General features: G+C 35.8%; 1 protein-coding gene across 1 annotated transcript in view; it reads left to right on the top strand.

Moving 5' to 3' along the window:
* Nucleotides 1–3,869: 3,869 nt before the first annotated feature.
* The window catches only part of LOC107558824 (protein kinase C iota type-like), a 23,067-nt gene continuing 11,823 nt past the window's right edge, over nt 3,870–15,113 (top strand). The window contains exons 1-8 of the mRNA XM_016242513.1: nt 3,870–4,214; nt 9,089–9,210; nt 11,435–11,524; nt 12,531–12,581; nt 12,718–12,803; nt 12,925–13,062; nt 13,338–13,395; nt 14,346–14,401. Of these exons, the coding sequence (XP_016097999.1) occupies nt 4,135–4,214; nt 9,089–9,210; nt 11,435–11,524; nt 12,531–12,581; nt 12,718–12,803; nt 12,925–13,062; nt 13,338–13,395; nt 14,346–14,401 (681 nt within the window). The 5' untranslated portion in view covers nt 3,870–4,134. The remainder of the gene's footprint in view (nt 4,215–9,088; nt 9,211–11,434; nt 11,525–12,530; nt 12,582–12,717; nt 12,804–12,924; nt 13,063–13,337; nt 13,396–14,345; nt 14,402–15,113) is intronic.

The following is a 15,113-nucleotide window of genomic DNA, read 5'->3' as shown; positions in this document are numbered from 1 at the left end:
CAATAAACATTCATTTAACAACATTAGGTGTAACACACAACCCTAATATACAAAACTGATAAGAAAAAACTAAGAAGAAACATAGTTATTTCAACATAAAAACATCCAATTTGAAATGTAACGCATGGAATTCTGGGAATGTCAATTTACGGTTATTCACTGTAAATTATACTGTCTTTTTCACTTCCAAAAAGGGTATACTACCGTAAAATTAATGTCCAATACATGTAATGTCCAATACAGTTTTTCACTGTATATAGTAGGGGAATTTACCGTTAACCATTTAACAGGTTTTTACTGTAGCATTTTTACAGTCTTTTACCGTTAAATTCACGGTCATTTTTTACAGTGTATGTAATAAGCATGTAATAAGGATGATGTTGCCTATAGCTTCAAAGTGCATATTTTTGTAATGGTACACTTTTTAAGAGGAAGAAAGCAACAGTCTGTGATTTCCATCCCCAAATATTTCAGATTGATTGATTGATTGATTGATTGATTGTACCATGCATAGGCCTATATGTTTAGTGGTGGATTTTAAATGTTTTAATTTTGTAAGTAATGAACTTAAACATTTGAAGTTTCATTAGGAGTGCATCCGTTTCATTTTGCACATCAATTTCAATCTGCATAAAAAAATATGCAAAGGCCTAAAAACGTATTAAAATAGGATGCTTTTAAAACCTCTAAGCTTATACGATTTGATAATATTGCCAAAATGACATGGTTCAATGAGTAGACTAGGCTGTTTACAGCGCACAGACTCTTGTATCAAGAGGGAATCTACCAGTGGTATCGTGTAATGACAGTAGTTTCGCCATTAGGAGGCGTATTACACCATGGATTATAAAGATGTATCATAAAACGATTCTTGTATCACGCAAGAAAGATAATGCATTACCATTATAGTTGATTATTTTAGTGAATCAAAAACATACAGAACAAATGACTACATGAGCAGGTTATTTTTATTCAACCAGTCGGAACAGTTAGCCTACTGAATTAATTTGACTTAATAATCAACAAGTTATGACTTCTTCATGTCTGACTCGGTTACTGCTTTATGCTGGACAGTACAGTTTAAAGGACTGCACATCTTCAGCATCTCAAAAGTCATTTAAAAGTACTTTCAATAATTGTATTTTTCTGATTTGTTATCTTTTCTAAAATCTTTGAATTAAATTATTTCAAATATTTCTTCTTCAGAACTAGTAGAAATCGTAAGGAAATCGAAAGGATGCAAAATGCGAACTTCTTATGTAGGTAAAATGTGTTTTTTATTAAATCCCAAGAGTAGCAATAGAGCTATTCGTAACATCTTCCAAAGAGAAATTGTTACTGTACCTTATGTTTTGTCTCATTGGATCGCTTTATTAAATGGAAAATTGATTTGCAGGAGAAATGTGTGGTTGTTACCGCATAAATATCATCTTACACTCTAAAAAATGCTGGGTTAAATACAACCCAGTGCTGGGTAAAATAGGGACAAACCCAACAATTGGGCTGTTTTGACCCAGCGGTTGGGTTAAATGTTTAACCCAACCTTCTGGGTAGTAACCCAACCGCTGGGTCAAAACAACCCAATTGCTGGGTTTGTCCCTATTTTACCCAGCACCGGGTTGTATTTAACCCAGCAATGTTTAGAGTGTAGAAATACGATTAAAGAAGTTTCTTATAAGCTTATTCACAGATTTTATCCAGCAAATCATTATTTACAAAAATAAAAAAAGGCATAAATGTAAATTGGATTCTTTGTAATAAATATGAAGAAACTGCCTTGCACTTATTTTGGCACTGTTCATACTCAGTTACTCTATGGTGTAAGGTTCAGAAATGTATTAATGAAAATATTCAGTGTTTAAGACCTTTTTCACTCTTATGGGAAAATGTACTCTTTGAGGTTACTGACTATTCTGACCAAGAGGAACAGTACTTTTACTTGATTTATTTACTTATAGCCTACTGTTGACCAAATTTCACATTCATAACAATCAGAATCAGAATGAGCTTTATTGCCAGGTATGTTTACACATACAAGGAATTTGTTTTAGTGACAGAAGCTCCACAGTGCAACAGAATGACAGTGACAAGACAGGACACAGATAATAAAAAGAATAATATACAAATATACAAAATAGACAATGTACAAAATAGCAAAAACACAACATATAATATAGACAATTATGTATGTACAGATATGATATGTGCAAATTTGAAATGTAAATAAGTATGTGTGTTAAATAAATAATGTATAATAGTGTTGTGTGTTCCACGTGTATTGTTAAGTGTTCATGAGATGGATTGCCTGAGAGAAGAAACTGTTCCTGTGTCTGGTCGTTCTGGTGCTCAGTGCTCTGTAGCGTCGACCAGATGGCAACAGTTCAAAGAGGGAGTGTGCTGGATGTGAGGGGTCCAGAGTGATTTTGATAGCCCTTTTGCTCACTCTGGATGAATACAGTTCTTGGAGAGTAGAGAGGATTGTACCAGTGATTCGCTCAGCATTCCGGACTATCCTCTGTAGACTTCCGAGGTCAGATTTGGTTGCTGAGCTGAACCAGACAGTTATTGAAGTGCAGAGGACGGATTCAATAACGGCAGAGTAGAACTGTTTCAGCAGCTCTACTCTGCTAAGTGTAGATTTACCATTAAGAAACACAATTTTATGCTTTTGTTGACTGAAATATGTATATATATATATATATTGACAGTATCAGAGACTCTTTAAATAAGAAGGCTGTAAGAAGTTTGAAAGCTTGTGAACTGTGATTTATATTTATATGTATACCTGTGTGTATGTATATCTTTGAAGGCTATATTTGTTTTGAACCTGGCAACTCCTCCTGGCAACTTTTATTTGTTGTCATTTGTCTTTCAAATTTTTTCCCCTTTTTTCTTTTTGTTATTGTTTCTGGATAAAATATTGTATGTTAATGTTCTTTGAAAATAAAAATAAAAAAGTATGCGAACTACTTCCTTGGCTGCTCTTCTCCACCCTCTTCGAAGTCTGTGTGGTATAATCGGAATGCTACCGGGCGCTTCCATCCAACCGAATTCAATTGAACATAAATATACGCCATAACATTAATCATATTGCGGACGTTTAATATTTTCACGTTCTCTAAACTGTCTAGACAAATAATTTTCCTGATACCAACAGTAACTAAAACAGTGTAATGTTTTTTGTTGGAAATCCTCCTCATCCCCCCTTCCACATTCCGCTGTTTGGATCATTCCGTCTCGAGGCCTGAGCGAGAGAAGGGAGTGTTTCCCGTCAGCCACAGAAGTTTTACTAGTCCTATTAAATTCTGTCAGAACTTGAGTAATAATATTTCAGACAGGCCCATTCTACCACAGGTCAACACTATTTTGGACCAAAGAATAAGTCCAGTTTTCTAATTCCGGTTGTTATTTTTTTTCTCCCGTCGGTCGACCTGTGTGTATGTATATCTTTGAAGGCTATATTTGTTTTGAACCTGGCAACTCCTCCTGGCAACTTTTATTTGTTGTCATTTGTCTTTCAAATTTTTTCCCCTTTTTTCTTTTTGTTATTGTTTCTGGATAAAATATTGTATGTTAATGTTCTTTGAAAATAAAAATAAAAAAGTATGCGAACTACTTCCTTGGCTGCTCTTCTCCACCCTCTTCGAAGTCTGTGTGGTATAATCGGAATGCTGCCGGGCGCTTCCATCCAACCGAATTCAATTGAACATAAATATACGCCATAACATTAATCATATTGCGGACGTTTAATATTTTCACGTTCTCTAAACTGTCTAGACAAATAATTTTCCTGATACCAACAGTAACTAAAACAGTGTAATGTTTTTGTTGGAAATCCTCCTCATCCCCCCTTCCACATTCCGCTGTTTGGATCATTCCGTCTCGAGGCCTGAGCGAGAGAAGGGAGTGTTTCCCGTCAGCCACAGAAGTTTTACTAGTCCTATTAAATTCTGTCAGAACTTGAGTAATAATATTTCAGACAGGCCCATTCTACCACAGGTCAACACTATTTTGGACCAAAGAATAAGTCCAGTTTTCTAATTCCGGTTGTTATTTTTTTTTCTCCCGTCGGTCGACATCGGGATAGCCTCATTAGCTAAGTTAGCTCACTAGCCGGAGTACGGAGACTTCATAATGCCCACGCTGCGGGACAGCACCATGTCCCACCCCGGAGAAAACCCGCACCAGGTCCGGGTAAAAGCTTATTACAGAGGGTGAGTAGTCCGTGAGCCAGCGCTGTCTTTTTAGATGTTTCGATACACTTACTATCTTATCTTGACCTCTTAATTGTGTGGTTTCGGGATATGCACAAATAAATGATTAAGGTAGCTAGCTAGCAGGCAGTGTTAGCAAAGCCCAAAACAAAACTCTGATGAAGTCAAGTGTCAAGTGAAACCAACTCCAGTAAAACAAAATTCTTCCTCTTCAGCTGTTTTTCTTTTCGTATCATAATAGTTCACGTAAACATACTAATTATATGTTTGTGTATTGTTTGTGAGTTAAGATAATTATGGCTTATGATGCGATGTTTTCAGAGCTGCGCCGGTCATGGAGCGAGCTGTCTGCCTGTTTATTATAACATTTGCGTTCTCTGTCACATTTAGGTGGTTCTATATAACAGTGTAATTAAGGGGAAACTAAAGTCACAGGTACCTGTAATGAAATTCATTAAATTATATATGCAAACAGTTTGTTCGTGTTATGAACACAATATGTAAGTTAGATCATCATATTATTTGTCAAATTATACCAGGTTTTTTCTAAACGAGTACATCAGGGAATTGTTATCAGAATGGGACGTAACGACCTGTAAATTTGTTTCCTGTTCCTCTTACTGTTTAGGGAACAATTCTTGGGTTGCTTTGAAATAACTTTTATGTGCATAAAGGAGCACATTTATGTATAACTGATTTTCAATCAGATTTCCTTTCATGATGACGTGTGCGCTTAACATGCACTTGAAAAACTTGTATGACAAGTATCTTTTGCCAGACCTGCTGGAGACTGATCTGTTCACACTCCCCATGAGCACTATTGTATGTGTGCAGTTGTCTTGATGATTCAATCAGTTTCAGTCAGTTGCTGGTGATAATAATAGTAGTAGTAGTGGTGATCGTTGTTGTTATTATTATTATTATACTACTACTACTATTACTATTATCATTATAGGGAAGTGACAGGTCCATCGCCATTAGTGTCTCTGAACTGGCCACAGTAATGTTAAACATCTTCAAAGAAACCTATCATCCTGCAGTTCCATCCTTTGTTTTTGAAATCTCAGTTTCAGTGAAGCTGATTTTGTTTTGCTTTAAAGAAGAGCTCTGTGGAGAGCATGAATTGAAGGTTCATGCCTTATAAAAATAGTAGCACAGAATTCCTGGGTGTGGACCGTTTTGAAACCCACCATTTGTCCCTGTGTGTGTGTTCCCTTTGGTTTCTGTTGTTATATATATGTTAAATATAAAAAGGTGTAACAATTTATCCAGTTTAATGAAATAAATGAACACTAATAAAATAAAGTAACAAACTGACTTCCCATAAAGGACTGATTATGGAAATGGAATGGTTCTTTTGTATTGCAAACATGATACTTGACTCTGAACTGCTGCTAATCATTATTCTTTTGTCTATAATATTCTGACCATTGGGGCCCGTCTCACACCTAGATTGCCTACTACACTTCTTCATTTCATCGTTGTTGTGTTTAGGGGATACGCGTGAGCGTCGCGACACATGTATGTTTACATTAATCTACACCCCGCCTCCAGCAGTGCGGGGGTGTTGGAAAGTTCGGAAAAAGTATACCGTCGCTCAGCCTTTTCGAACTTCTTTTTGCCCCCAAACGAAGAACGAAAACGAACTTTGTTTGAAGTATATCGGGACCTTTATCTTCCTCCTCCTCTTTTTCTGCCCTCTGTTCTCTCTTGTACTTATTCACTTATTGCTCTCTTTCTGTCACTCATTTTGTTTTTTTGTTTTTTGCTCATTCTTATGTGCTGTAGGTCTGTAATAAGCATGTCTTTAAGGGGATTTGGCTTATATTGCAACACATATCTGAATTTTTTTTTATGGATGTTGAATACAGTAGAGATGTTACTTTATGGTTTTATGTCTCTGCCTGATGTCATGGTCATCTGACTTAAAGGGATAGTTCACTAAAACTAAACCTTTTCGAACTTCTTTTTGCCCCCAAACGAAGAACGAAAACAAACTTTCTTTGAAGTATATTGAGGCCTTTATCTTCCTCCTCCTCTTTTTCTGCCCTCTGTTCTCTCTTGTACTTATTCACTTATTGCTCTCTTTCTGTCACTCATTTTGTTTTTTTGTTTTTTGCTCATTCTTATGTGCTGTAGGTCTGTAATAAGCATGTCTTTAAGGGGATTTGGCTTATATTGCAACACATATCTGAATTTTTTTTTATGGATGTTGAATACAGTAGAGATGTTACTTTATGGTTTTATGTCTCTGCCTGATGTCATGGTCATCTGACTTAAAGGGATAGTTCACTAAAACTAAAACTGACAATTGTTTACCCATCCTCAGGTCATTCCAAACCTGTATGACTTTCTTTCTTCTTGGGATGTAACGATTAACCGCGAGCCGGTTGAAAATCGATTCAAATATGTGACGATTCAAATCGGTTTAGATGCGAACAAATCGCGATTCATTTAGGGGTAGGAGTTTATATGAATGTATGTCTGAGGGGAACTTACTGTCTTTAGAAAAGTTTAGATGGTATTTTTTCTTTTCATCTTGCCTCTGTATAATGCATATTAAAGTTCATAAGTGCAGCGCTGCTTTGTTTACAGCGGAAACCAAGGAAACTCATTAAGCGCCACCTGCTGGCAGAGAGTGCATCTGCGTCTCATTCTGCTCCTCTGCTGTTTCATGCAGATATTTTTATGTATAGTTTCACAAAACTGAAGTCAAACCATTCTGTTTTTGCTTCAAATTTCGAAATTATACAATCTAATTTAGATTAAAAACTGCTCATGTTGCATGTATGCAGCATCTTTGTCTGGATCATGATTAAAATGCAGTGGTTGGCTCTAATTTTAAATAGAAAGAGCACAGACAAAGTCTTATTTTGTTTATATGAAGAGATTTATTTGATTTGTGTTATTTATTTTAATAAAAGGACACATTTAATTTATAATTTGTCTTAAATCTCATTTTGTAAAAAAAATCGTGAAATCAAAATCGTGACTCGAATCGTGAGTTGAGTTACATCCCTACTTTCTTCTGTAATAGGGCTGTGTGATAATTAGGGATGGGTACCGAAACCCGGTATTTAATCGGTCCCTGGGATAAATTATGAAAGACCGGAGTATCGATAAGCTCTTGTTAACGGTTCTGCTATCGGTACTGGAGAAATTAATAAAACACACATACATTTATTATTGGTATTTATACATTATCTTGCAAATTCTATCTCACCAGAGTCGCCAGTTGTTTTTCAAACATTTGTCTATGGTGCATTCAGAAGCGAGATCGCGCCCACGCGGAGGAGTTTCAGCACGCGCAACATGAAAGCCCTGTTTAATTATGATAAAAGAGAGAACTAAACATTCAAACATCTGCTTACACTTTAGGACTGTGACTGTTTTATTAAGCAAATTTTATTTTTTATTTCGGCTTCTAAGTAATACAAAAGAAGACATGAGGTAAAGCTATTAAAAACTAGCTGCGTTTCGTCTTGTGCAACTTCTTTCCCTTCACAGCGGTGTGCATTCGTTCCTCCCTAAAACCCAAACTTAACGTCAGAATCAGCTCAGTTGGTGATTGTTGTAAGATGCCGTCTTTACTGTTGCTAAATTGCGGGACATGTTTGATAATAAAATGTTGAAAGCGCGCGGCGTGCTCCAAAACGGACAAACAAATTACACTTTGAGCTTCGGGCGCATGTCCAATCGATCAAATGCACACAAAAATATGTCAAAATGGGCGGCTTGGTATTTATTTTACATTTCAGAATATAAAGCAATGTTAATTCAGCTCTTAATTTGTATATTATGTATTTATGTATATATATATATATATATATATTTATATATAAAACAAAAAGTACAGATAAGAATACCGTTAAAGTACCGAATCGATAAGCAGTATCGGTAAGAGTAGTAATACCGTTAAAATACATAGGGTTTGTTTTACCTCATCTAGTTTCCTGATTTATTGTATTTATCTTATACATTAACACACTCTCTACATTGTGAACACTGTTAAAAGCTTAAGAAGCTTTTTTCTCAAAAGCTAATGCAGTGAAATTCCTAATATTAATTCCAGAAATTCCAAATTATTGGAATTGAGACTAATTGCTAAACTCCAACATACATGTTTGTCTGTTTTCAGATCAGTAGTTCTCTTATTGGGGAATTCAACTATTTATATCTGTAAACCCCCCATGAATGCTTGTAAAGACTTGTTACAATGCAAGATAATAGAAATGTCAAATAAAAAAAATTTCAGGATGAAAGTGGGCCAATATCGCAGGCGATTTTGCTTAATTGTAAAGAATGATTAATCGTGCAGCCCTATTCTGCAGTACACAAAAGAAGATATTTTGAAGAATGTTGGTAAGCGAACAGTTTTCGTGAATCGTGACCATTAACTTCCAATGCATGGGCAAAAAAAAAAGCTTTTTCATAATGATCCTGGAACAGATAAAACCAGCCTTGTGTTTTTCTTTGTCATAAGGTGGTGTGTGCACTCCCACTAGTCTCAGCAGCCACCTGAAGGCATGTGTGGGTCAGCGCATTGGCTCGTAGACAGGAAGTACTCCCCTGCTGTCAATAATTTACCAAAACAGTGTGAACACAATAGTCAGCAGAGGGAAGAAAGCTGCTAGGGTGCCTCCTACTTTTGGGAATGTGCTAGTAATACAACACAGCTTCCCACAAACTTACCGTATGATACTCCCTGCTGTACTGTATTTGTCTTTTGGTCTTTTAAAAAGGCTCATAGTGTTTTGAGTAAATTTAGAGTTACACAAGTATACAGAATGTCTCCCCAAATTTATGATCAGCTTTAAAAAAAAAAGAATATTATTGGAATAAATTGTTAATGAATGTCACATTTTCTGTTTTAGGGACATCATGATCACACATTTTGATCCCTCCATCTCCTATGAGGGGCTGTGCAGTGAGGTGCGGGACATGTGCTCCATGGACAATGACCAGCTCTTCACCATGAAATGGATTGATGAAGAAGGTTCGTCATTTCATTTGTGTTTCTTTACCCTCTCTGGCCTTATTTACAGCTAGTATTAATATCTGTCCCTGGTGATCCGATCACAAGCAGTCAGCTGAGAAGATTGCCATTTACACCTGGTATTAGCATGCATCTTCTGTAACCTCTTGTGATCAGATTTCGTTAAGGAGAAACTCTGATTTCATAACTACTAGGGCTTGCACGATATATCGAAATATCGCAATATGCATATCGCAACAGAGTGCAATATCATTATTATTTTAATAATAGGCTACTTAAATCAAAACGTTGCAAAAGGACAAAGTTTTAGTTCGACGCATATAGCAGAGAATTGCTTGACGTTAAAAAGAGTTAAGTGCAGTAAGTTGCAGAAATCAACTCTTTGCCGTTTCTCTTGCTGTCTGACTCACACCTGAAGTGTGCGCACAAGCCGCATCTCGCACAGCGTCTCTTCAGTTCTGCCGCACATGTGCAAAGCGCGTGCACACACACAGACACCGAGTTGATTCGTCTTTCGCATCTCCTCTTTATGTTTGAACAGACACATACACACAGAATTATGTCAATAGTACCCGTCTCGACGATCATTCTCGTAAACGCAGTCGGTTATGTTTTAAATGAATGTAAACCGCTGAGAAAGAAATCGGATGTGTGTCATTATACTGGATCCGTGCAGTCGGATTTAAAGGGACAGCAGCCTATAAATACATGCTGCTGAATATGTCACTAATGTTAATCAAACAACAAAACGGCTATAACAAAGATTAATCTAAATTTAATTCATACAGTGAACACAATGCAGTTTTATTTTACACTTAATTATTACATTTCTGTACCTGAATACTACTGTTTATTTTATCTATGCTTGTAAATTGTGTATTTCTTTTTTTTTCTTTTTCTTTCTTTTTTTTTACTGACTGTTCACTTGCCTTTAATCATGTTTGAACTTTCTCAGACTATAGTTTTTGCTGTGGTATATGAAGAAGTACTTAAAGTGTATGGAAAGCAAAGTTACAATAATATAAAATTAGTGTCATTAATATTTTATTTTGTATGTTCACACTGATGTTAAATTACATTTTCTGATTTGTGAAATTACTTTTTATGTAATGCTAAAACACGGCTGGTCACTTTCAGAAGTTGCAGTGATTCTTTATTTTCCAAGAAAGAATGTGAAACAAATTGGTTCTATAATTTTCATTTTTAAATATTTTAAAATATAATTGAAATTGATTTTACACACTTTAAACAATATCGTATCGCATATCGAATATCGCATTTTTTAACAAGGTATCGCATATCGCATTTTTCTTCAATATCGCACAGCCCTAATAACTACACACAAGACTTAAACCAATGAGTGCCCATTTTTGCTCATTACCTTTATTTCTTACATTTATGTTTTTTTTGGAGTTGTTGGATTTATAAATAAGAATTTTTTATAGTTATTTTTAGCTTATTGTTGTGTGAGTAAACGTGCTCATTTTCTCACTTCATATTGATTTAGTGGAGTCAATGCTCCCAAATATACTTGTACATCCTTATACACTACCATTAAAAGGGGTCATATGATGCTATTTTAAAGATCATTATTTTGTGTATTTGGTATAACAGAATATGTTGACATGCTTTAATGTTCAAAAAACACATTCTTTTTCAAATACTGTACATTATTGTAGGTCCTCTATGCCCCGCCTCTCTCATTTGCTTGCTTTGCAGCAAAAATAGACAGAAACGATCTCTGCACTGCTGCAGACGCACCGCTCCTGGAACGCACTGCAGAACCGCAACCGTGTGCAGTAAACGCTTTAATCCGTTAACATGAGCACGGAAAAAATACGCACCACGTATGCACTGCAAACGGAGTAATGTGTACCTGGCGTTATGTGTGTGCGCTGTGAGTGTGCATGAGAGCGCTGAATGGTTAAACACTGGTGAGAATTTAAAAGTAATGCAATTTATAAACGTTAGTTAGTGCCACAGGCTGCTCTTTAGATAACAACAGGATTGACGTCAACTTCGGACAACACCACAGACCCTGTTACTAGTTCATGGTGAAAACTAATAGATTTTAGTTTTATGCTCTTCCAATATGCAGTATGATTGCAAACGGGCTCGTTTCTTGTCTCTTTCGCAGTCCTGCTTTATTTCTCTGCAGTGTCAGATATGTTGTCTTTGGTAGCGTTATCTAGCAAGGGTTCACTTACTGTGCTTGTCATTGCAGGGGATCCGTGCACCGTTTCTTCTCAGCTGGAGCTGGAGGAGGCCTTACGTCTCTATGAACTCAACAAAGACTCGGAGCTCATTATTCACGGTATGCTGGGATTTGGCTTTTGATGTGGGGTGGGCTACATATGCTTTTGTACTCTGTGTAGTTCTATAGATTCTTGAAAGAATTATGACAGATAAAGCCTTGCACCATGTCTTAAGCAGATGTGGTGTAAAAAAGTGACAAATAGGGCCCTGTGAAATCCTTTTTTTTTTTTCGAAATTCTGTGATTTCCATTTTAATTTTTCTGGCTTTTGTTATAATAGTTTAATACAATTTAATAAGGAAAAATTATGTCTTATTAGTTGAATTCCTAAAACTTTACAATATAAAAATGTATTATAATTTTAATGACAGTAGTGTTTTTGTTATATAGAAATTCTGACATTTAGATTTTCTGCATTGTGTTTTGATTTAATACAAATGTATTATCAATAACAATCAAAATCAAATAAATGTATAAACATTTTTTTAATGTAATTAGTATTTTAAATTGTAATGAAATTTGAACAGTTCCTCATTTTTAGTAAGCGGAGTTTTGCGCAAATCTGTAATGGAAACGCGTCTAGTGTTAGAGTCATAACAGCCAAGTCCTTTGAAGCATGACATGTGACATGCAGTGTAGCAGGCCCCTGCTAATGAGCTCAGACCGAGCTCTACATTTTGATGTTCTGGCTTGGGTACATGTATGTATTTATTTATTTATTTATAACACACCCTACAGAATTATACAGGTTCTTAGATAATTAGTGGACAGGAGAGATAGGATTCAGGGTATGATTGACATAGATACATTGTTCTGCCTGCTGTGTGAGTTAATTAGTCATGCTGAGGAGGAGACGTCTGGCCTCAAGGGCTTTCAGAAAAAGACCCCAACCGACTGTCCGTCAATATCCACTCTCCACACCAGCTGACCTCGCAGGCCTGGACAGACTCTGTTTCTTGACCCCAAAGTAAAGTCCTTATCCGCTGTCAGATGAGGAGAGGTCACAAAGAAGTCATTCTGGAAATGTTTGTCAGTGCTTTTTTTTCACAGTCTCTCTCTCCACAGTGTTTCCGTGTGTCCCTGAGAAGCCTGGCATGCCCTGTCCTGGAGAAGACAGTATGTGCATCTTGTGTTATAATATGGTCATTTAGATCATAATATTTTTTTTGCACTTTATATTGCTGAAAAGCATGCATTGGATTATAATGATAGTAATTAGTAGATTTAACGAATGCCTTAATGTTGTACTCAGAGTCCATATACCGTCGTGGAGCTCGACGCTGGAGAAAACTCTACTATGCCAACGGACATGCATTTCAGGCCAAACGTTTTAACAGGGTACAAACATGCTCTTTTTTTATTTCTGAAACCTGCTATGTTACTTAATTTGTCTGAATTATATGCACATGCCTTCAATATAGTTTATTGTTCCTGTTCCTGTGTTTTCTGTTGTGTACAGCGTGCTCATTGTGCCATCTGCACAGATCGTATCTGGGGCCTGGGCAGGCAGGGATACAAGTGCATAAACTGTAAACTGTTGGTCCATAAGAAATGCCATAAATTGGTCATAGTGGAGTGTGGTAGACAGGTAATACAGGTGAGACATTAGTCCACATGGAATCTGCATGCTTCTTTCACATTTTCTGTGAAATCAATTTAAATATAAAATAGATTAGACATTAGACTTATTGGTAGCTGAAAGTATTACCAAATATGCCAGATATTTAATAAATCGACATGCAAGGGATGGGAAACTTTGGATGTTCAGTTTTAAGAGTATGTGTAGACCTACATGTTAGACATGCAGTTTTTGCTAATAACACTATGAATTTTAATCTGTATTTATTTGTGACCTTCGTAATATTTTTCTAGGACCCGATGATTGGAAGAATCGATCCAGGGTCCACTCCATCAGAGCACGCTGATCAAGGTACTATAGACTCTGATCTATATTTGTCAAACATTACACATGCATTTGTCATTATTTATCTATCATGCGGGTTTATTGCATTTTCCTTACTACTTTGTGCTTGAATAGCACACTAATACTTGTATAAAATAAATTTTCAGGAATTAATGCACTTTTGAGATTTTCAATTAAACTTACAATTAGTTTTCAAAATGAATTTTCTTTTAAGGCTTTTCATCTGAGATTAAATTATTCTGCCTGGGGTCACATAATAATCAACCTTTCTGTACCTTGCTCAGACTTTTCAAGCATAATTTTCAGTGTTTTTTTGTGGTGTTTTTTGGTCAGAACTTAAATATTAAAGTTTAATCAGCTATACTTTTCTGAACCTGAATTGAAAAATTTCCCTGATTTCCATAATAATCCGGAACAAGAGGTCCTGAATAACTACATAAACATTCTGGCCACAGATCCATTTGCAAAAATCCAAAGTCAAGCAGATAAACTTGCCATGTGTTTTGTTAGCAAAGGCACTAAATAAAAAGTACTTTGTAATGCAGAGGTGTTATTGCATACATTGAAAGTGATTCTAGATATCACCGAGTAACTACGGTGACTAATAGTAGATGAGGGGTTTTAAATGACTGGATGGGCTAAGCCAATGTTTCCCTTTAGTAATTAGGCGTGTGCTTGCACTGAAACAGATTGATGCATTGAGCATCCTACAGGCATGAGTCTTCTCACAAGATTAAGCTTGTTTGTTGGAATTAATGAAGTGAACAGGCTCATGGCTTTAGTTACAGTGCTGGTCAGATAAATGTCCTTCTCCTTGTTTTTTCAAAGTGTTTATTAATCAAAGTGCCTGGTTTGGTTTAGAGGCTTGTGAATTAGATTTGTATAAGTATATTAATGAATAATGCCTACAGGCCACTAAGTGATGACTTTCCCTGTTTCTCTTTGTTGTTTTCTAGTTCTAGACAAAAAGAACTCAATGGAAAGTATCAATCATGAGGGAGAGGAGCATGAGGTAAGACATGCTTTGGCCTTGTTTACTGCTGATTTTAACATCCATCTCAGTTGATCTGCTTGCAAGTGGTAAATGCTGCTTCTCACGAACTTCATCTCTACAAGCTCTGTGAGCTTAAGTCGCTTATAATGTGACACGCCAGCCATCTTCCCCTTTTGTTTATAAATCTGTTGTCAACGAAAGAGAAGCTTTAATGTCTCCCTGCAGTTTTATGCCAGAATAAAAGCTCTATAGTTTAACGTTTGAAAACAAAGTAGGACAGACAACCATAAATATTAGTATTGTAATTTTACTGCTCTGTAAAATAAAATTATAATAATAATTATTATTAATATTATTATTATTTCATACTATTTTTACAGTACTATAGTATTAATGCAATAGTAATTTATTTCTTAGATTCAATTTTTTTTATAAATTAATAATAAAATTAAAATATTACTTTATTACTATTATATAGTTTTAGTGAATGGGGGGAAAGGGTTTTCTTTTTTTTTTGTCTTTAGCTGTTCACTTGCATGTTTGATGATATCCCAGATGCTCCAGGGCAGATAAGCATTTACACTACAAATGCAATGTACACACATGTGTTTTTTAATGCGGTATGAACAATCAGATCACAAAATGTTTTTTAGCAATTTCCACTTGTTGATCCAGTTGGTCAAAATGAATGTTAGTACCAGGTGTAAATGGGACCATTATGAACGTTTTG

The sequence above is a fragment of the Sinocyclocheilus grahami genome, unplaced genomic scaffold (genome assembly GCF_001515645.1).
Source record: "Sinocyclocheilus grahami isolate Dianchi unplaced genomic scaffold, SAMN03320097.WGS_v1.1 scaffold21.1, whole genome shotgun sequence".
NCBI lineage: Eukaryota > Metazoa > Chordata > Actinopteri > Cypriniformes > Cyprinidae > Sinocyclocheilus > Sinocyclocheilus grahami.
Note: the sequence above shows the minus strand (reverse complement) of the source record. Positions and strands in the feature narration are given on the sequence as shown.